General features: G+C 41.8%; 1 protein-coding gene across 1 annotated transcript in view; it reads right to left on the bottom strand.

Annotated features, from left to right (window-relative positions):
* Nucleotides 1–10,658, bottom strand: part of LOC134585422 (aminopeptidase NAALADL1-like) — a 44,766-nt gene extending 34,108 nt beyond the window's left edge. The window contains exons 1-7 of the mRNA XM_063440840.1: nucleotides 10,454–10,658; nucleotides 6,711–6,883; nucleotides 6,375–6,499; nucleotides 5,144–5,263; nucleotides 3,445–3,634; nucleotides 3,006–3,099; nucleotides 741–836 (exon numbers count right to left, since the gene is read on the bottom strand). Of these exons, the coding sequence (XP_063296910.1) occupies nucleotides 741–836; nucleotides 3,006–3,099; nucleotides 3,445–3,634; nucleotides 5,144–5,263; nucleotides 6,375–6,499; nucleotides 6,711–6,883; nucleotides 10,454–10,650 (995 nt within the window). The 5' untranslated portion in view covers nucleotides 10,651–10,658. The remainder of the gene's footprint in view (nucleotides 1–740; nucleotides 837–3,005; nucleotides 3,100–3,444; nucleotides 3,635–5,143; nucleotides 5,264–6,374; nucleotides 6,500–6,710; nucleotides 6,884–10,453) is intronic.
* Nucleotides 10,659–23,414: the final 12,756 nt, after the last annotated feature.

The raw sequence follows: 23,414 nt of genomic DNA, 5'->3' as shown, positions 1-23,414 counted from the left end.
GCTCTTCCACTACTCCACAACCCCTCTCTGTTGGCGTTCCCCAAGGTTCTGTCCTTGGTCCCCTACTGTTCTCGGTCTATACTATCTCCCTTGGTAAACTCATCAGCTCCTTTGGCTTCCGATTTCTAAGTGGATGACACACAAATCTATCAGTCCTCTCCTGATCTCTCTTCGCTCATCCTGACGTGTGTCTCTGACTGCCTCTCTGCTATTTTTAACTAGATGCCTGCTCACTTCCTTAAACTTAACCTGTCCAAAACAGAACTTCTAGTCTTTCCTCCCTCAAGTACTGCTACTCCTGTGTCTGTCTTCCTCCAAGTCAACGGCTCTACCTTGTAGGCTCGCTGCCTAAGTGTTCTCTTTAACTCCAACCTCTCCTAGCAACCTACTTTCCCCGTACATGAAATACATCTCACACTTACCTCTTGTGCCACTTTACGTCACCGCCAAGAATGTTAGCTCATTTGAGCAGGACACTCAGCACCCTATTTTCCTGTGTGTTCAACTCCTCTTGCTACAAATACTTGTCTGTTAGTCCACCTATTTATTGTACAGCTCTGGTGGAAAATGTTGACGCTTTATAAATAATAATAAAGTGTCTACAATTGATTTACATTTATGTATGCGTATTAGTGTGAATCTATGTATGCATGTTAATGTGTGTCTGTGTGTTTATGCTTGTGTGTGTAAAATAACATTAATTTAAGATTAACTTAAATTAAATAGAATTTCAGGCATACCTGTTGCTGAACAAGCTGGTTTGAACAAAGCCAGGGCCGGTGTTATAGGTGCAGCCCAGAGAACCCTGCCATGGAGCTTCTGAACCTGAAAGGTTACTGAGAAGACACAAGATGGTCACCAAGAGAAGTAGAAACCGGCCAAGAGAAATGGCTTATGTGTTAGTGCAAGTCACATGCATGGAGGTGTGACGAGGGCTGCATAAACAAAGTGATTTAACTCCTAAATATCAGAGAATTAAGCAGTGAGACTGCAGAGGCATTATCTATACACCAAATTTGCTTCATTCCATCTTAAAAACATAGCCCGCATCCGCCCCTTTCTTGCACCAGATACTACCAAGGAGCTTGTCCATGCTCTAGTAATTTCCCGCATGGATTATTGTAACCCTCTCCTGATTGGTCTCCCCAATAGCCGTACTGCACCCTTACAGTCCGTAATGAATGCTGCTGCTAGATTGATTTTCCTCTCTAGTCGTTTCTCTCACACCTCACCCCTCTGCCAGTCCTTACATTGGCTTCCTGTATGCTATAGGAGTCAATTCAAGGTACTAACTCACACCTATAAAGCACTGAACAACTCTAGCCCCTCTTATATCTCCTCACAGATCCATAGGTATGTCCCTTCTCGGTCTCTCCGTTCTGCCCGTGACCACCTCCTGTCCGTTGTCCGCACTCGTACGGCCAACTCGCGCTTGCAGGACTTCTCGCGGGCGGCTCCCTTCCTATGGAATAGCCTGCCTACCGCCATCAGACTCTCCCCTAGTCTTGCATCTTTTAAGAAGTGCCTTAAAACCCATCTCTTTAGGAAAGCTTATGGCCTCCAAGACTAACCCTTACCTCACATACCTGTCTCTTGCCCTCTCCTAAAAGGCAGCCCACCTTATTTGATTGTAAATTCCTGTCCTAATGTGTTTTACACCCCACCTCCTATAGAATGTAAGCTCGTTTGAGCAGGGTCCTCTTCAACCTATTGTTCCTGTAAGTTTATTTGTAATTGTCCTATTTATAGTTAAATCCCCCTCTCATAATATTGTAAAGCGCTACGGAATCTGTTGGCGCTATATAAATGGCAATAATAAATAAAAATAAATAAATTAAGATAAAGTTGTTTAGGTGCCTATAGTGCCCCTTTAATAAGAAGATTAATTCATATGATGTTCTTGAGTATCAGTTTTTACACAATAAATGCTTCATAATGATAAAGTCACTGTTAACTCTGGGTCATCTTTGTTTGGCTCAGAGGGTTCCAGCTATTTGCTTTCAGAGAAGCTTTCAGAGAAGCTTTCAGAGAAGCCCCTTGTTTGGCCATGCCACTTAAAGTCACTATACACTATAGTCACCAGAACAACTACAGCTTATCTTATTTGTTCTGGTGAGTATAATCATTCCCTTTGGGCTTTTTGCAGTAAACACAGTATTTTTATATAAAATGCAGTGTTTACATTACAGCCTAGGGATACCTCTAGTGGCCACTCCTCAGATGGCTGCTAGAAGTGCTTCCTGGGGCAGTGCTGCCTAGTGTGACAGCCATTCAGTGTCTCCACCCTCTGCATTGAGACAATGAACTTGCCTCATAGAGATGCATTGATTCAAAGTATCTATATGAGGAGATGTTGATTGGCCAGGGCTGTGTTTGAATCATGCTGGCTCTGCCCCTGATCTGCCTCATTGACAGTCTCAGACAATCCTATGGGGAAGCATTGTGATTGGCTCAGAACACCACTTCTGATTATGTCAGCAGACAGCAGGCAGGTCAGAGGCAGACAGGGGCAGACCCAGCAGCTGCAGACTTGAATAAAAGTAAGAGTTTACTATATTTAGGGAGACAAGGGGTCTAGATGGTGGTTTTACTATTTTACTATAGGGTCAGGAATATATGTTTTTTTCTGACCCCATAGTGATCCTTTAAAAAACAGTAAGGCCTAGATTTCCTGAATGCAGTCTTGCTCTCTAGAACTTTAAACAATGAACATTTTAAGGGTTTTAATGAAAAAACAGTTAGCTAACAACCAACGTTGTCAGCTAAAGTTGGTTTAGTAAATAATCGTATTCGAGGTTAAAGGCACATGATGGGGGTGCTTAAGTTGCTTCCTTCTGGAAGTGGTGCTGAAAAATAGCTAAAAGAAAAGTGGGTTAGATTTGTTGTAATAGCACATCCAAATAACGTATTTAAAAATAGAGTGTGAATTTAGATATAATTTCTTGTGCAAAATCATCTATAACGGAGAAAGGGAAATGTCATTATGTCAACATGTGTGGAATCACCATATTAACTTCTTTGCATCCTCATATCCTATTGGCTGTGCCGGAATATTGGAAATTCCTTTGATTTGTGACTCTTGGATTCGATATGTGAAATCTGCAATGAGAAAAGAATGAATTGGAAAGAATCGAGATACCGTGCAAGGTGGACAGGAAAAAGAAATAAGATTGAGAGATCAGATGTAAATAAGACAGGAATTCAAACATGTGAACTTGAGTTAAAAAGAGGAGTTAAAGTGATGGCTAGCTATGGGTAGAAATACACCCGATTAGTGGATACAAGTAATCTATAGCAAGGGTGTCTGACTGTGGTCTTAATCTGTTGTTGGACGATTGGTACTATATAGCCATAGCATTATAAAAAAAAGAAAAGATAGAGACACGGTAGAAATTATAGAGACACGGTAGAGTTCCACGTAAAAAGAGATAAACTGGTAGCTACCTTTAGCTGGATAATACGGGGTGAGCTGGTCTCCAAAGTTCTCTTTAAATGAACCGCGTTCGACTCCTGAAGGAGGCATATACCAAGAGTTGGGATAACTGTCGCGGGGGTCTGACTTTCCATCATTTATATCTTTAGGATCAGTATAAATGATTACACCTATCACTCCAAATTTTTCAGCATTAATTGCCTGTAAAATACAAAACATGCACAATTCATTTCAAAACCCAATATAGCCCCGCAGAATATATTGCCGCTCTATAACAAAACAAGTATTGAAACTTAATAGGAGGCCATCACCCTCATTTGTTAATTGGTGGACACACTCCAGTCTCCAGAACAGGTCATTATGGCCTCAAGAAAACATTACATGAAATGTCAGAAAGCAGGCATGCGTGACTTCCTCGGTGCCGCTGTGACCATGTTGGCTGGGTGTTTTTTTTTTCGCTCCATGCACCAGTGGTGGCAGTGCTTGTGCGTATATTCTTTGATGTCCTAAGATGGCAAGTTCAATGGTGAATTTCAGCACCGTTGAGTTTAAAAGGGGAACTCTTAAAACGATAACCACTATATGCAGGAGAAATAGTTTCGGTGCTAGAAGATCGTGGTGTTGCATTCTTGGTCAAATTGTTCTATGGTTTGACCAAAACATGGGACCCATGAGGCAGAATTTACATTTCTGTGTTATTTTCCTATCCAGTCGGTCCTCTCACACCTCGCCCCTCTGCCAGTCCTTACATTGGCTCCCTGTATCCTATAGAAGTCAATTCAAAGTGCTAACCCATACATTTAAAGCACTGAACAATTCCAGCCCCTCTTATATCTCTTCACTGATCCAGAGGTATGCCCCTCCTCGTACCCTCCGCTCTGCCCGTGACCACCTCCTGACCGCTGCTCGCACCCGTACGGCCAACTCACGCTTGCAGGACCTCTCACGGGCGGCTCCTCTCCTATGGAATAACTTGCCTACTGCCATCAGACTCTCCCCTAGTCTTCAATCATTTAAGAAGGGCCTTAAAACCCATCTCTTCAGGAAAGCGTATGGCCTCCCAGAGTAATCTCTCCCTTACATACCTGACTCTTGCTCTCTCCTATGGGATAGTGCTTTGCTCTCTCCTCCAGCTCTGCTTCACTCCTACTTGATATTTCCTATCCTAATGTTTCTAATACCCCACCTCCTATAGACTGTAAGCTCATTTGAGCAGGGTCCTCTTCAACCTATTATTCCTGTAAGTTTTCTTGTAATTGTATTATTTATTGTTACATCCCCCCCTCTCAAAATATTGTAAAGCGCTACGGAATCTGTTGGCGCTATATCAATAGCAATAATAATAATAATAATTAGCATTAATTGGGTCCATATTTTAATGGCAGTGATAGGATGAGCATGTCAGAAAACAGTCTAAGATGGTGTCCGCAGCCTACTAATACCATAACCACTACAACAGCACATAGCTTAGACTGTCCCTTTAACATAACTGGTAATGAGGTCATTAATGGTATCTGACGATACCAGCTAGAGTTACCATTGTCTAACTAGTCATTTTACTATCTCAGAGGTGCATAATTACCTTAATAATGGTTAATTAAGTCACGTGTATGATTGCAATGCTTATTCATGTTCTGACATGAATGCAGTACCTTAAAAATAAAAAAGTTTTTTTTTTTTAAATTGCATTGTACCTGCCTGCACTCTTACCTTGTTAACTCTGCCTATTCCTCCGTATCGTACAATAGCGATGGTGCCATTAAGATCAATAGTCTTAGCCAGATTCTGGAAATCACTTATTTTGCCTTCATTGGCAAAAACCAGCTTCCCCTGTGTAATAAAGAGATAGCATTCACGAGTGATTGCGTAAATTTTGTAATTGCAAACATCAGGCTAATACTGCTGGGTTGGAAAAATTCAAAGTGAAATTTGGCTAGTTTTGTCAATTTGGTAATGAATTTACCACAATTCATTGCATAGTGAATAGACCACAGAATGTAATTATTGAGAGAGTGTAGATGTCAGACCTGGGCAGTGTGACTAAGCTATTGTCATGTATGACAAGGTGGTACTAATTCATATTTTAAAAATACTACTACTACTTTCATAAAATATGAAAAACACCAAGACATGTGGGAAAGGCGTATTTAAGTAATTCAAAATTTAAGTAATTCACAAACGGAGGATACAGCACTTACACTCAGGAATCCAGGTGCTTATCTTCCAGATGCTTATCAGGGCCGGGGTTGGCAAAACCCAGTTTAGTAGATAAAATAAATTAGGTCCAGGTACTCAGGATTGCTGCAGGAAGGCAGGTTTATTGGAACAAAAAGTGAAACGTTTCGTCCTACACAGAGGCCTTTATCAAGCGTGTAGATTGTTTAGACCGAAACATAGCACTTTTTCTTCCAATATGCCTGCGTTTCTGCAGCAACCCCGAGTGCCTGGACTTAATTTATTTAATCTGGTGCAGAATTTAAAGGAAATTGTTACTTTTTCAATCTAGTTCTCATGAGAGCCCTGGCCATGGGGGTCAAACTAAGCCAGCAATAATGCAAATCAGCAAAATAAGAAATATTATATTTTTATGTGTGTGTATGTTTTTTTTTCACTTCTACATTAGCCAAGTCATATTAGAGATATCAGGCTGGTATCAGGCGGACCGTATCCAAAGATTCTGCACCATAACCATTACAAAATTAACGAAATGTTGTGGTTATGGTGCTTAGATTGGCTCTCTATATGCACTACAACTTTGAAAATGCCCAGGGAAATTTTTAGCCACTTTATAGTTCTTTGCATGTTATACTCTGGATTTAAATATTGACTGAACCAATAGGCACAATAAGCTTTGTTCTTTATTGTACATATTACTTATATATTTATTGTAATGCTTGGTGCCTTTTGTCAGTGTTTTTACTTTTTATATTGTGATCTTTACCGTGACTGTTCCATTGGGAGCATATGCAAGAAACGGCTGTAGAATGTCTGGGTGTTTCTGGTCATCGGTGAGCGGAGATTCCATGTACTGAGATGTAAAATTATTAATAGACCCATCTGGACGCACTAAAAAGTGAAAACAAAAAGATGTAAGTTACATAAAGACAATGTTAAAGAGTGAGGAACCATATTGTGAAGTTATAACCATCTAGTGTCACTGAGAAGTCCCTGAGTGACAGACTACAGACTTGTGAGTTCCCAAATTAACGACCAACATCATGGGTGATTAGAAAGAATGTTCATGTGATACCATCAGACTGCGAGCCACATCACTTACCCACGGCCACATTGTTTGGATTCTTACTGTCCGGAAATGACAGGAAAACGTCATATCGCTCTTCTTTCACTTCATCCAAACCAATCTGAGGATCCCTCCAACGAGACAAGATTAACTGCACCAGGTCTTCATCAGCCTGGCTTGTTGCCACATGGGGCTTTTCACTAAGTGCCCTGTAAGGAAAACAATCTTAAGGGGGTTGATGGAATTGGGATGTAAGCACATAACATGTACATTTCTTCTACTGAATTAAAGTGAGCATAAACGACCACAGGTACTACTGAAATAGACCTGTACGATTTATATCCAACATTACACCTATCTAACATAAAGCCATGATCTTCAGGTCCTTGGGCTTCAGCTGTCAGAAGCCAACGTAAGCGCTTTACTCTTACACATGAGCAAGAGTACAACACTGAGGTCTATGGATGCCCTCTATGAGGTGCATTGGATTGGACAAATGGTGGAGGAAGTCATGACACCTCCATGACATCGCTGGAGAGGTGAGCATTACCAAGGGATGCTAAGCACAGGAAAAAGGTTAGTAAAACTTTTATTTTGTTATTTGTTATTGAAAATGGGATGTTTGGGGGGGGGGGAGGGTTATGTCTAGCAAGGTAGTGTTGGAAAAACAGGTTTGTATTCCTAACATTGTAGTGCTTATTTAATTCTGTGCAAAATTTACAACTGTCTTTGGAATGCGCTGCTTCAACAATAAGCTTCTACCTGTCATGGTTCCGGAACCAGGACAGATCACAAAAGGAACAGTTGCAATACTGGTCATTAGAGTGGCCGGGCTATGCAAAAGGAGAAAGGTCAGTGTACAAGCCAAAGTCAAAGGAGTATAGAGATATGGAACAACGATAAGACAAGGTCAAGGATCAGAGAGGACAGAGTAAACGAGAGACAAACCCAAAATACGGTAACCAACTATCAGACAGAGTAAACGCACTATTGAGTTCATAAGACCACAACAGGGCAACAAGGCATGGAGGAAGTAAGTTTAAAGGATCACTATATTGTCAGGAAAACATAGCGGTTTTCCTGACACTATAGTGCCCCTTCGTGGAGCTGACGTCAGCGGAGCCGAATGCGCATGCGCGGCAAATGCTGCGCGTGCATTCAAAGTGTCCATAGGAAAGCATTTCTCAATGCTTTCCTATGTACGCTCTGCGTGTTGGAGGCATAATATGCCTCCAGCGTCGCAGATGCACCTCTGGTGGCTGTCTGGAAGACAGCCACTATAGGGTGGCTTAACGCCAAATGTAAACATAGCAGTTTCTCTGAAACTGCAATGTTTGCATCTGAAGGGCTAAAACCTGAGGGACATTGCACCCAGACCACTTCATTGAGCTGAAGTGGTCTAGGTGACTATAGTGTCCCTTTAAATATGCTTAGGGTTATTCTGATTGGCTAGTTTCCAATTAGAGTTAAGTTTAACACATGGAAGGTATTTGAACCTTCCACATTGATCCCTGACGTCATCGATGTGCACCAAGTCAGGTGACTCGCGAGTGGGACTTGAGGTCACTGAAGCAGCCGCAAGCAACGAGCAGACACTGGTAGCAGCCGCTCACGGTGAGTGGATAAGTGAAGCCGCCACGAGTGGCACGCGTGCAGAGGGCCTGACACTACCCTTGCAAGCAAGCAGTGTTTTAAGTGCACATACAAGAAGAAGCCTTAATAATCCTCTCTCTACCTTGCTGATGAGCTCCATCTTGGCCCTCTACTTCTCCCTTCATTCTAAATTATTATTTTTGTTTGTGTTTTTTTTTTTTTTTTTTACAATTCCCAATTTCTGTACAAACCCCTGTCCACCCAACACTTGCTCCCCTTCTCTGCTCAGAGAGTTTGCATGCAGTCTGAGCCTGGAAATGAGTCAAATTAAATGCTTGTCTATGAGAAGAATTTTGCTGAACCAACGAAAGGGAAACAGTGACGACAGACTTGGCGTCTCCCAACACTGGATTCCAGGTAAGTTAATGCTTATTTTCTAGGTTTTTCTTGAGAAATAAGGGAGGTGGGCTATAAATGTAAAGAATATATATAATTAAATATATAATGAATACATATAATAAAACATGGGATACTACCAGAACATGCTGTGCAATATAATCACTATAGCAATTACACCTTCAAGTATGGTTGGCCAAGGTTGTTCTAAACTCAGCCTCTGATATCCAGGGACGCCTTTCTGACAAAAGAACAAAGCAACCGGATATACCAGGCATTGAGTTGAATAAGGCATCCATTTTGATAGCCAAATCCATATGAAATTTGATAGCATGGGATAGCTATAACTCCATTTTAGGTTACTGATATCTTAGCAGTTAAAAAACAGGAAATAGATCTTACAAACATATTACAAGGTACAGGTGTTATCTAGAGCTTGGAATTGTTATTGCTGGAAAACAAGATAACATTTGCAGCGAGATGTTTTGTTCACGGTGTTTATATTTCCTTCCTACAGATAATCAGCGATCTATAGATAAAGATGGCTGCAATGTGTAGCAATGGATGTATATCTATTTAGAGATTTATAGGGACATTTTAACCTAAGAATTATGTTATTCCTAAAGAGCCATTGGCATTCCACATTGGTATACAACAGCCAGTAGAGGTACCTCTGCCAAAATAGTGAAGTAAAACTTCATTATTTCAATCAGTCTCATGAAGACCATCTAATTGTGCAGTGTAGCATTTTGCTGCGCATGCACACTAGTCTCCCAATGCTTTCTCATGATTTTGATAATCTTAGCCAAAGATGCAGAGCTACATGTTGGAGACCAATGCACTAAGGGAGAAAAGTCCCTTTTTCACCCTGGCAGTGAGGTGCTTGGTCACCTAAATGTTTTTTTAACGCTATATTTTTTTCTTAAATCATCACAGAGGATGATTGGTACAGCTACACCATGACTGCTGTAAGTTTATGCACTATCTAGTAAACCTGGCTATGTTTGACCCATAGTGGAGTACATATGCCTGGGGACAAACATGATACATCTTACAAAAACATGATATTAAAGGATATCATTTTAACTTTGTGTGGTAGTAGCTTTTTGATCCAAGGAGAGATCTGACTGCCTTTCTGGGTTCAATAAGGATTTTTTTCCTAGTTTGTTGCAAAATTGGGAGCTCTTCAAACTGTTTTTTGGGTTATTTTTGCCTTCTTTTGGATCATTAGTAAAAACAGATGTGAGAAAGGCTGAACTTGATGGACACATGTCTCTTTTCAGCAACGTAACTATGTAACTGTATAATCTTTTGTGCAATTGACACTGGCAAACTATGTGTTCTGGGCTGCCGTTGTGGCGGTATAAAAGCAGCAGTAATTTTTACAATTTGCTGCCACTTTCAGACATGACAGACGATTCAGGGTTCCTTAGCAATATGCATGTTTACCTTTTTCTGATATTAATTCTATCATGTTTGGAAGGAAAAAGGTTCAAGTTAACTTGGGGGACAGTTGCAACTGTGATAGTGGAATTTGAACAGAAATACTGTATTCGGAACATTAACTAGTGAGGTATCACTCGTACATCTGAACAAATTGTCCTTTACTCTACCCTCGTCAGTTCCAGTTCTTATAAAAAGTTAAAGACTAACTAGACTTTGAGGCTTAACACTCTTTCATGTAGAAGCAAAAGGTGATTTCCAACAAAAAATCGTTTTGGGGTATAGAGGAGAACATGAGGGGAAGAGAAAAAGTGTAGAATCTCCTTTGAGTTTAGCATTATTCTTACCTCAAGTTCTCTTCAATACGTTTATTGTCCACCTCTTTCATGAATTCCTTAATAAATTCTTCATCGAGATCAGTATCAAGTTCCTTAACCCATTGTGGCTTTGTATCTTTACTTATTCCAAAGTGGCCAACGAGGAGTCCAATGGCTAATATTACACCACCTCCCAGTATACCACCCGCAACCTTCCACCAATTCATCCTTCGACCAAGAGTATCCCAGCACTCTGACCGTTGAACATTTCTTGGGTTTATAATCGATGCATCTCAGGTAAAACTTTAAAAGTATTAACCAGCAAGATAAGATACCTTAGCTTTCAAGATCTAATCAACCAGTATAACTGTTAAAGATTAGCGCAGTGATAGCCTTTGGCTCACCACTGCCCTTTTTTTCAATCTAAGATTTGACTAATGTACTTTGAACGTCTCTAGAATTGATAAAGAGTGTATTTGTGTTGCACAGATTATAGAACATGTTCATTTTCTGAACATTTTCTAAAAGCACAAATAGTTAATCAATCTGTATGATATCATGCAAAATTAATTATTTGAATACAACACAACTGTAGGGTTACTTTGACTGGTGGTGTTAACCTTTGGGGATGATATAAGTAATATTCATGGCAGTACGTTGTCATTATGATCACTTTAGGTGTGTGCAGAGTGAGTTCCACTCTCTTCACTCATGAATCTCTTCACTCACTTCACTTACTTTTCACCAGTTTTAGACCACTTTTGCACCCATATGTTTAACCCCTTAAGGACACATGACATGTGTGACATGTCATGATTCCCTTTTATTCCAGAAGTTTGGTCCTTAAGGGGTTAAAGCTCACCTAGCTTCCATGTGTGGAACATTGTGTGGTATTGACGATTGGTTAAACATCCACTTAAATAAAATAATATTGAAATATTTAACCAGAAAGGTCAAGTGATGGCTATTCCACCATCCCCCTCTGTACCTGGCAACCTTTTGACAGGTTTGTGTCTTTATCAAGTATAGGAGAAATACTGTGAACAGTCAAATATCACTTGACTTTCTATACTAGTTGTCTTGGCAAGTTATTATTTCTTTTTCGGGAACTGTGACTGTGAGCTCAGCACCAACATTAAAGAAGAAATGAGGCTACACTATTTCATTAAGTTGTAAACGACTATCATGTATCCATATGTTCTCCTGCTTTTTGTACTTAGCATTTCATTCATTTTATATGTGGCCTTTAACGTCTTTTTCTTTGTTTATTCAGGATGCGTGATCCAGGTTTTTATCTGACTGTATCAGATCTTGCTAAATTTGGACAATAATAATTTTAACCAATTATTATATGTTCAAACACTCAAGATAATACTCAATAAATACTTTGCAGATGAGGATTCCAGAAGTCATACTGTCATTCTTAATGGTGGTTGTAAAGGGCAGAGACCAGAGAAATGGTCTTCCATAGCTTCAGTGAAAGAGGACCCGCAGGAGATTTATATTAGATTAATCTTTATCAAGGAATAAATAGGTAAAGACTTGGTAAAAATGGTGATGCTATGAAAATGGAAAAAAATTCATTTTCACTGAGAAGGTTAAATAAATATGGCAGAAAATGACTGGATAAAAATTAGCAAAAGACATAGGAAACCAGTATGGTTTTAGCAAGACCTGAAGTTAGGATTAAATTGATAGACCATCAGACTGCACAATTCTCCTCTTATTCAGAATGCTGAGAATTCCATTTAATAGACTGACAATGATGCCCAGAGAAATGGCTAAAACTACCTAAAAGTGCTCTACTATTTACCCAGAAGCCTTTGCTTTCATCCAGGCGCCAATCCTTTCCCTTGCCTAGATGCCATGTTGGACTTCTCTACGTACTCATAAGGAAGCACATTCTCTCCCCAATCATACATATACCTCTGACTTTGCAGTTCTTCAAGGAAAAAAATGTATTTTCAATGGGACTTTGTTTGATTTAATTGTCTTGAATACCAGCACACTTTGTGCATATTTGTTGGAGGTTTACACATGTATACAGACCATTGCCCCATTTTAGCTGCACTGGTTACTGATACAATCAACTACTATGATTCCAAATAAGTTATTTACCCTGTAGCCTGCTTTACAGTGCTTCAATCCATGTACATAACATTATAGGACAGGCTCTTTAAAAAGTCACAGCCGAGACATCCTCACTTATTGTATATTCTGTGGAGCTATAGAAATATTAGTTAGAGGTACTTCCTAAATAGAAAATCCAATAGGAAGTACAGAGAGAAGTGGGTTATAGGGGTGGTAATAAGGGCATAACCCTGCATATAGCTCAAGATATATAGAAAATGAAAGGTGAAGGAGAAACCACATTGTATCAAAGCGGGCCGCTCTCCTTCAAACCACCCCAAAACAACGTCTAAGAAAAATAAATAAATTTTATTAAGTGAACATGATTAAAAATAAAGTATTAAAACCAAATTACCTAGGAACTCGTATATCTAGCCTGTTAACTGCAAGGCTAAAGTAACAATAGCATATATCAATCACTAATAAATGTAGCAATTAAACTTAAACAAAGTTAATGCTAGAAGTGAATATTGCAATATAGACTAAGCCTTGCAAATGGTCAGAACTTGCAGAGTTACAAACACATAATTGAAATCGAAAGGATAGGGGAGATCATATAAATGAAGAGGAAAATATGAAGTAGGAATTGGTATGGCGTAGATCCAGATAAGAATAGAGCTGGAAAAAATTAAACTAGCAAAAATTCCATACTACGGCTCTCCCCAGAGTATCAAGCCAGACCCAATCAACCCCAAAGTGTCTGCAACACCCTATCAATAGGAGTTCGCTAAGGTGTAGGAAACAAAACAAATAAACAAAAATCACATCGGTGAAAAAAAGCCCGACGCGTTTTTCGGCGGAATAACCGATGTGACTATCAGTATTGGCCAAGATGGTACATTTCACTCTACATTGTTCAGAAAACCCACGGCAACCAACTCTCTCCTACACTGGATTAGTCTAGATATACGAGTTCCTAGGTAATTTGGTTTTAATACTTTATTTTTAATCATGTTCACTTAATAAAATGTATTTATTTTTCTTAGACGTTGTTTTGGGGTGGTTTGAAGGAGAGCAGGCCCGCTTTGATACAAGCTATAGAAATATGGATATTTACATAGTTACATTGCTAGAGAGAGACATGTGTCCATCAAGTTCAGCCTCCCATCTGTTTTTGCTGTTGATCTAAAAGAAGTCCGAAAACCCAGTATGAAGCGCATCCAATTTTGCAACAAAGTAGGAAAAAATGCATATTTTACCCCAGAAATAGAAACAGATATATCCTTGGATCAAGAAGCTATTACCTCACTACCTCACTCATTAAAAATTATATCCTTAGGTATTATGTTTTTGCAAATATTTATCCAATTGCTGTTTAATCATCTGCATAGACTATGATAAAACCACCTCTTCGGGCCACATCCTTATTTTTTTATTGTAAAAACTTTTCCTTTGCCTTAGACCAGGGGTGGGCAAATTGTGGCCCGTGGGCCACATGCGGCCCGCCACAGAGTTTTTTGTGGCCCGCCAAGACAGTCAGAAAAATCCGCCTTGAACCAAGATTTCATTCCTGTGCGCGTGTCTACTGTGTCATGAAACGATAGCTGTATTTAAGGAGTACAGTATGAAACGACACCACGAAGCTGCGGAGTGCGTGAAAAAGATGAAGAAGCTACAAACATTATTTACAAAGCAATCAACACTTCAAAATAGCGCTACAGAAGCAAGTTTCATGGTAGCCTACAACCTTGCTAGACGCAACAAGCCTTTTTCGGATGGCGAGTTTATTAAGCAGTGTATAGTAGAGTGTGCAAGCGTATTGTGTCCTGATGTGAGAAGCAAATTTGAAAGCATTGCATTGTCAAGAAGGGCTATAGTGCGGCGCATTGACTCAATTAGTGACGAACTCACAGAACAGCTGAAGACTGGAAGCAAAGATTTTCTTTGGTTTTCTTTGGCACTGGATGAAAGCACAGATAACGAAGACACTGCACGATTAGTCATCCCTATCCGTGGAATTAATTAAAATGTCGTCATCACAGAGGAATTACTTGGCCTAGAACCAATGAAAGATAGAACCACTGGTCAGGACTTGCTTGAGTGTGCTGTGAATTGTGTGGAGAAAAGTGTCTTTCCTGGAACAAAATGGCAAGCATTTCAACAGATGGGGCCAGAGTTTTCAGTGGAAAAAATGTAGGTATGGTTAAGCTTTTAAAAAACACGTTACAAGCACAATACACAGACACAGACAGTGATATCTTGTCTTTTCTTTGCATTTTGCGTCAGGAGAGCCTTTGTAAAGCTGCACTGGACTTAAAGCCGGTGGTAGAAGATCCTATGTTTAGTGTGGTGAACAAAATTAGAGCAAGGGCACTCCAACATCGACAGCTCAAATCTTTGCTTGAGGATGTGGAGGCAGAGTATGAAGACGTAATTTACCACAACAGCGTGAGGTGGTTGAGCCTTGGCAAAGTGATTTAAAAAAAAGAGTCTGGGCATTGCAGAATGAAATCCTCTTGTTTCTGCACATGAAGGAGATATCTCATGATTTTGTTACAAAAATGAGATGTGAGGAGTGGAGATATGAGATGATGTTTGCAGCTGATTTATTTGAGAAATTGAATGAACTGAACGTGACATTGCAGGGAAAGGGGTTGTTTGCACATGAAATGTGGAAGCATGTAAAATCATTCAAAGCAAAACTAGGTCTATTTGCGAGGCAAGCAGGTGAAGGCATTTTTTGTCATTTCCTTTTATTAGGCAACCAGAAAGTGCCTGAAAGTGTTTGTGCTAAGATTAGGGATCATCTGCCGAGTTTTGGAGGACGAGGTCACAAGAAGATTTCAGGACTTCAAGAAAATTGAGCCTTAATTCAATTTGCTCTCTTATCCCATCACTGCGGATATTGATACAGCACCGGAGGAGCTGCAGCTTGAACTTATTGACATGCAGTCAGATCACACGGTGAAAGAAATGTTTAATGCTGTGACATTGGTTGACGTTTACGAATCTTTGTCTGCTGAAACACTTCCATGTATGAAGAAATTTGCTGGGAAAATGTTCTCTATATTTGGGTCTACATATACTTGTGAGCAAAGTGTTTCTTGCATGAAAATCAACAATAGTAAATATAGACGCTCTTTGACAGACATTAACTTGCAGGCTGTGATGAGAATCTCCACAAGCAATCTCGATCCTAATTTTTAAAAAAAATTGAGAAAAGTGTAATAGGGTACATTTGTCTCATTAAACTGATTCTAAAATCAAATGTGTTTGCAGCTATAGATGATATGAAATTAGCACAATAAATAAATTGAATAAAACTACCACTATTTTATTTAATTTACATTTATTGATTTTTATGATACAATGTATACCTTTTCTGAAATGCAAATTTAACTAATGAATGCAATAATTTTAAGAGGTGCGGCCCTCCGCTAACCTCCGCTCCCACAAAGTGGCAACCGAGCCAAAACAATTGCCCACCCCTGCCTTAGACTAAATCTCCTTTCTTCCATTCTAAATGCGTGACTTTGTGTCCTATGTATAGCCCTGTTAATGAACAGATTTCCAGACAATGGTTTGTATTGGCCGAATATATTTGTATAATGTTATCATATCCTCTCTGAGGCGCCGTTTTTCCAAACTAAAGAGATTTTAATTTGTTAACGTTTCTTCATAACTATAATGCTCTATTCATTTAATCTATAGTGTAGCCCGCCTCTGCATATTTTCTAGTACCATAATATATATATATATATATATATATCTTTTTTTTTTTTTACAGGGAATAATGCCCTTTTTTATACACAGTGATCTAGTTGTCCTACTGGTTAGGAAATGTATAGGACTATGGGCGCATCCTGACTTGTGCGAAATGGCGGTGGCATGGCCACCATGGTTCTAATGCTTCGAGACGGAAATTCGACATGACGCTACGTTATGAAGTTAGAGATTGGGGTCATAGTCACTTCTTCAGACAAGGCCATATTAAATGTGGAATCAAGAATATTCGAGGACAGGGCCATCTTTAATACTGGTTGGACCCTGGGCAAGCACTTGCTTGGGCCCCTGGGCCTAGCATGCAATCATTATTTATTTATAAAATATTTTACCAGGAAAGATACATTGAGATTTCTCTCATTTTCAAGTATGTCCTGGGTCCACAAATCATTGCATTGTTACAATTAGGGTACAATAAAATACAAAAACAATATTAATATACAATAAATACAAAATTTAACATAGAACAGGTAGGAAATATATAATCAACCATGACAGGTGCATTCTGTTTTGAGGTATGTAGAGAGGGATCTCTTAAAGGACTTTAGGCTTAGGGAAGATTTTAAATTGTGCGGGAGGTCGTTCCACAGGAGAAGGAGGTTCGGGCTGCTTTCTTTTTGTATTGAGGTAGACTAAGTAAAGTGTTGGTACTGGATCGGAGGTTATAGGAAGTGGGAACAGCTGGGGAAAGCATTGTGTTCAGGTAGGGTGGGAGTTTCCCAGAAAAGCTCTTAAACACAAGGCTGGAAAGATGAAGGGTGCGTCTGGATTCCAGCGACAGCCAGTTTAGTTCTTTTAGCATGTCACAATGGTGGGTCCTGTAATTACATTGTAGCACAAATCGTCAGAACGAGTTATACATTGTGTTGAGTTTATTAATGTGGGATTGCGATGCAGATGCATATACTACATCCCCATAATCAATGATTGGCTGTACAATCTTTTCCTTTACTGTAGGGCTTTGGCAGGATTTGTTTCTGTACAGGGCACCTAGTTTTGGATAAAGTTTAGCTGCAAGCTTTTCTATGTGCAGACCAAAAGATAGATTGGGGTCTAACATCATACCCAAGTATTTGAAAGAGTGGACTGCGGTCAGTGTGCCATTTGAATTTGTTTTGATGAATCATGCACTCAACGCTAAAAAAAACAAAAAACAAATAAACACACACTTAGCTGCACTAATTTTTACTGAGACAAAATACACACACTGACAGATATACAGATGCAGACACTGGCATACACTAACATACATACAGATACACAGACACACACAATGACCAGGACACACAGAACAATACACATTTAGATACACACACTGACACACATACAAACATTTACACGCACAGATGCACATACAAACACACAGATACACATGCAAACAAATACACACACACAGATAAACATACAGACAAACAGATACACATACAGGCACACAGTTAAACATGTACAAAAAGATACAGAGACACAGATAGGCATATGGACACATAGATACACATACAGACACACATATGCATACAGATACACATCCAGACATACAAACACACAGATAGGCATACAGATACACATACAAATACACAGAAAGACATACAGATACACAAATGGACACAGACACACATACACACAGAAATACACACAAAAACAGATACACATACAGACACACATACAAACAGATACACAGACACACAAAAACAGATACACATACAAACAGATACACAGACACACATACATACAAACATACACATTCAGACAGACACACATACAAACAGATACACATACATACACACATACAAACAGATACACATACAAACATGCAAAATGTCAATTTTTTAGTCACCCTACTGTGTATTACATTTTAAGTGCAAGAGGGTGACTCCCCTGGGGCTGATGAGTGTGAGCTCTGACTCTCTCCTTCTTCTCCTCCTGTGCGGCACTCATGAATGCTGGGAGGCAGTGACCTCCTCCCAGCATTGTGACATCATCACAGGGGGCCCAGTTGTGCTCTTAAAGCACCGCAGCGCTGACCGGGCCCCCAGAAAATAAATTGCCATCGAGTGGCCCTTAGATCATGGGCAACCCGATGGGCCCCCTCATCATGTGGCCCATGGTGGTAGTTCCACATGGGCCGCAAGCACCACGGCGGCCAGCGGGCTGAAGAGGCAGCTGCCCCTTTTGCCCTGCGTTAAAGACGACCCTGTTTGAGGCAAGGGCAGCCATCTTTGTATAGGGAAAATACCCAAAGTAGCAATAGCAATCCAGTAGGTGCTATAAATGGCTCCATTAGTAGTTTATCCCTCCAAAGGCAGAAGCAGAGACAAATTGGCAACCTAGGACTGATTCATACCCAATATATAATCCTGAACGCTTTACAATGGGTGGACTAACAAACATGTAATTGTAACCAGACTCCATGAGCTTACATGCTAGAGGTAGTGGGGTAAAGTGACACAAAAGGTAAGGACAGTATCAGAGAAGTAGATTGGTAGAATAGTACTCGCTGAAGACTAAATGTGTTTTTTAATAGTTGCAGGAGAGAAACCAGTTGGGAGCCATTAACATTTTAATTGATATGCTTTGAGTTTTTAATAATTTTTTTTGAAGTAGTGAAGACTGGGTGGGAGTCTAACAGAAGAGGGAAGGGGGTTCCACAAGAATGGTGCAGCCCTAGAGAAGTCTTGAAGCGAGCATCAGAGGTAGGAGTATGAACAGAGGTTAGACAGATATATTTGAGTGCATTGTGCACAGAAGTGATAATGGAAGTGAACAGGGGCGGACTGACCGGTCGGGCACTTCGGACATGGTCCGAGGGCCCGGCCGGGAGGGGGGCCCGCCATCAGGGGGCCCGGCCGCCCCTTTAAATGCTGCAGCTTCTCACCTCACCTCACCTCCCCTCCCCTGTAGCGTGGCCGAGCGGCTTTCCGGTCCGCGGTGCCCGGCCGGAGTGATAGGAAGGTGCACACTGAGTGTGCACCTTCCTGTCAGTCCGGCCGGGTACAGGAAACAGAAACTCCTGTTCCGCGCGGAACAGAAGTTTCTGTTTCCTGTACCCGGCCGGACTGACAGGAAGGTGCACAGTGTGTGTGCACCTTCCTATCACTCCGGCCGGGCCCCGCGGACCGGAAAGCCGCTCGGCCACGCTACAGGGGAGGGGGGGGGGTTAAAAGAGAGAGGGGGGGTTAAAAGAGAGAGGGGGGGTTAAAAGAGAGAGGGAGGGGGGGTTAAAAGAGAGAGGGAGGGGGGGTTAAAAGAGAGAGGAAGGGGGGGGTTAAAAGAGAGAGGAAGGGTGGGTTAAAAGAGAGAGGGAGGGTGGGTTAAAAGAGAGAGGAAGGGGGGGTTAAAAGAGAGAGGGGGGGGGTTAAAAGAGAGAGGGAGGGTGGGTTAAAAGAGAGAGGGAGGGTGGGTTAAAAGAGAGAGGGAGGGGGGTTAAAAGAGAGAGGGTGGGGGGTAAAAGAGAGAGGGGGGGTTAAAAGAGAGAGGGAGGGGGGTTAAAAGAGAGAGGGGGGGTTAAAAGAGAGAGGGAGGGGGTTAAAAGAGAGAGGGAGGGGGGGTTAAAAGAGAGAGGGAGGGGGGTTAAAAGAGAGAGGGAGGGGGGTTAAAAGAGAGAGGGAGGGGGGGTTAAAAGAGAGAGAGAGGGGGGTTAAAAGAGAGAGGGGGGTTAAAAGAGAGAGGGAGGGTTAAAAGAGAGAGGGGGTTAAAAGAGAGAGGGGTTAAAAGAGAGGGGGGGTTAAAAGAGAGGGGGGTAAAAGAGAGGGGGGGTAAAAAGAGAGAGGGAGGGGGGGTAAAAAGAGAGAGGGAGGGGGTGTAAAAAGAAAGAGGGAGGGGGTAAGAAGAGAGAGGGATAGGGGGTAAGAAGAGAGAGGGAGGGGGTAAGAGGAGGGAGGGGGTAAGAAGAGAGGGAGGGGGGTATGAAGAGAGGGAGGGAGGGTAAAAAGAGGGGGAGGGGGGTAAGAAGAGAGGGAGGGGGTAAGAAGAGAGAGGGAGGGGGTAAGAGGAGGGAGGGGGTAAGAAGAGAGAGGGAGGGGGTAAGAGGAGGGAGGGGGGGTAAGAAGAGAGGGAGGGGGGTAAGAAGAGAGGGAGGGTAAAAAGAGGGGGAGGGGGTTAAGAAGAGAGAGAGGGGGTTAAGAAGAGAGGGGGGAGTAAGAAGGGAGGGGGGAGTAAGAAGAGGGGGAGGGGGGAGTAAGAAGGGGGTAAGAAGAGGGGGAGGGGGGGTAAGAAGAGGGGGAGGGGGGAGTAAGAGGAGGGCAATTGCCCCCTTCCCTGTCATACACTGCCCACCCATACACACACAGCCCCCCCATACTAACATTGCCACACACATACACAGCCCCCTCTTACACACATTGCCCCACACACCCTACACATTCACACACTACACCCCCTCACACACACTGAACCTTTCACACACACACTGCACCCCTTACACATTGCACCACTGCTCCTATACCCTACTACAGCCTCATATCCCAGCAGACCCCAGGTAAGTTGTCAAACTGTTCTTAAACGGTTTGACTACTTACTCTAGGAGGGGGGCCCGGCCCTCCTGGCACCATAACGACTACACAGAGCAGTAGTGGTTATTGTGCATGGATTATTTCTTTAAATAATCTACGAGTGCCCCAGTAGCCAGCCCACAGGCCGGCCAGCCAGCCAGCCAGCCCACAGGCTGGCCAGCCAGCCCACAGGCTGGCCAGTAGCCAGCCAGCCCACAGGCCACCAGTTAGGCTTAAAGCCAGCAAGCCACAGCCTGCCAGCCAGCAAGCCACAGCCAGCAAGCCACAGCCTGCCAGCCGCAGCGAGCAAGCCCACAGCCTGCCGGCAGTAGCCAGCAAGCCCACAGCCTGCCAGCAAGCCCACAGCCTGCCAGCCACAGGCAGTAAGCCCACAGCCTTCCAGCAAGCCCACAGACTGCCAGCCAGCAACAGTAATTAAGGTAAGAGGAGCCAACTTGGCCTAGGTATCAGCGAGCTATGTTGTGTTGCTATATTGTGAATAGGAACCAGAGTGTTGGAGAGACCCCCCTCCAGGCCCCATTAGACTCCATTGTAGTCTCTAATGGGACCTGGAGGAAATTCTTTCTAACACACTCTCTAAAGGACACTGAGATAGCCTCTGCTAGAATTCCCCCCCCCCCCCTCCATGGCCCATTAGCCCTCAATTGAAGTCTCTACTGGGGCCGGGAGGCGACTGTTTCCAGCAGGGACACTGAGATGGCCTCTGTTAGAAAGACCCCCTTCCAAGCCTATTAGACTCCATTGTAGTCTCTAATAGGGCCTGGAGGGTATTCTTTCTAACACACTCTCTAAAGGACACTGAGATAGCCTCTGCTAGAAAGACCCCCCTCCATGGCCCATTAGCCCTCAATTGTAGTCTCTACTGGGGCCTTGAAGGGATTATTGCACTTTTGTTCCTTGTGTCTAAAGATTGTGTAGGGTGTGGCTGGAGGCGGTGCATGGAGGCGGGACATGGGTGGCGCTTGCTGCGGAGTATGGGTGGGGCCTGTAAGGGGGCCCTTGATTTATTTTGCCCGGGGGCCCTGAGGGTTCTCAGTCCGCCCCTGGAAGTGAAAAGAGCTGATGAGTTTACCAAGGGAAACAGAATAGATCGAGAACAATAGAGGACCAAGGACTGAATATTGGGGGACACCAACAGAAATGGGTTGGGGGGAAGAGGCAGAGACAGAGAAAGAAACACTAAAAGAGCGCTGGGAGAGGTAGGAGGAGCACCAGGAGAGAGCAATATCTCGTAGACCAAAATTACAGAGGATGTGAAGAAGTTGTTGATGATCAACAGTGACAAAAGCAGCAGAAAGATCAAGGACAATTAGGATTGAATAGTAACTACGAGATTTTGACAGGCGATTACATCATCAACTAGATGGAGGATTGGATAACAATCTCTGGAACTGGCCAATGAGAAGATTGAAGGACATTTAAAGTTAGGACAGGACTTGGTGGTAACCATACCGATTGAGAAAACCGTTACATCAGCGCAACGCGTCTTGGGAGCTCCATTGTGAGGATTTTATGTTTTATCTATATTTGTTTTTATACAAGTTGTAATAAAAAGTACTTTTTTTTTTTTTTTTTTAAAGATAAAGACTTTTTATTAAACATTGTAAGTGGAACACTGTACATACATTATGTAGTATATGAAATCTCCGACTGGAGCTGTCCAAGGTGCTGCAGTTGTACGTATTATAAGTTCTGTTTGCCCATTTTTCCTGCTTCAACACACGGACCGTTCACTTGCTGCCTAACATAGCCCACCATTTGATTTGCATCACCTGTCAGTGATTTTAATGTTGTGGCTGATCAGTGTATATGGTAACGTAGATTTTATATACATACGGTAACTATAAATTCACCACAATGGTCAGCTCCATCTAGGATAAGATAAACCTTATACAAGATGTCTGTATTGCATACTGTCTACTCTCAACTCATATTTGATTAAAAAAGTACTTTTTTAATCCTTCTGGGAGACTCTACTCTACTACCTTTGATCCTGTTCTAAAGAAGGGTTCTCTGTCCCCTTTATAGACACAAGAGTCTACAAACTAAGAGCCAAGTATAATATCTGGAGAAGGTGAGCAGTTTTGCAACCCTATGCATTTGCACTTTTTTCAATATTGGCATATTGCACTAGGTTTTCTCCCACTTTCTGTATTTCAAGCACATCCAGATACAAAGGAAGAGGGGAAGTGTCACCATAGAACACATCTGTGCAAGTGATCTGAGCCTATCCTATGGGGCACAATTAAATATTAGTGTACCAATATTGAGTGATATCCTCTGTATAGTACTGGATATAACACACTATATTAGCATTTTGTCAATATAGGACATTATACCTTACCTATATAATAGGGTAAGTGAACAAATTTTTAGCGCTCCACTGTTTCACTGGGGTGGGTGTATATTCCACACAGTGAAGGCTTTTTGGTTCTACTAGCAGAAAGCTATATGCCCAGTGCGAGCGGTAGAAAGGTATGCATTCATGAAGAAGCATTTCTGTAACAGTGGTGACGTGTAACAGTGGTGACGGGACGTTTTTATCAAAGTACCAGTTCAGCTATATACTATCTACAGCTGGTAGGATTCTAGGGTGGGGAAAGACAGCTTTTTCACATCATTCATTCATA

The sequence above is a fragment of the Pelobates fuscus genome, chromosome 2, assembly GCF_036172605.1.
Source record: "Pelobates fuscus isolate aPelFus1 chromosome 2, aPelFus1.pri, whole genome shotgun sequence".
NCBI classification, from domain to species: domain Eukaryota; kingdom Metazoa; phylum Chordata; class Amphibia; order Anura; family Pelobatidae; genus Pelobates; species Pelobates fuscus.
The sequence above is the reverse complement of the archived record's forward strand: the minus strand, read 5'-3'. Positions and strand labels throughout refer to the sequence as shown.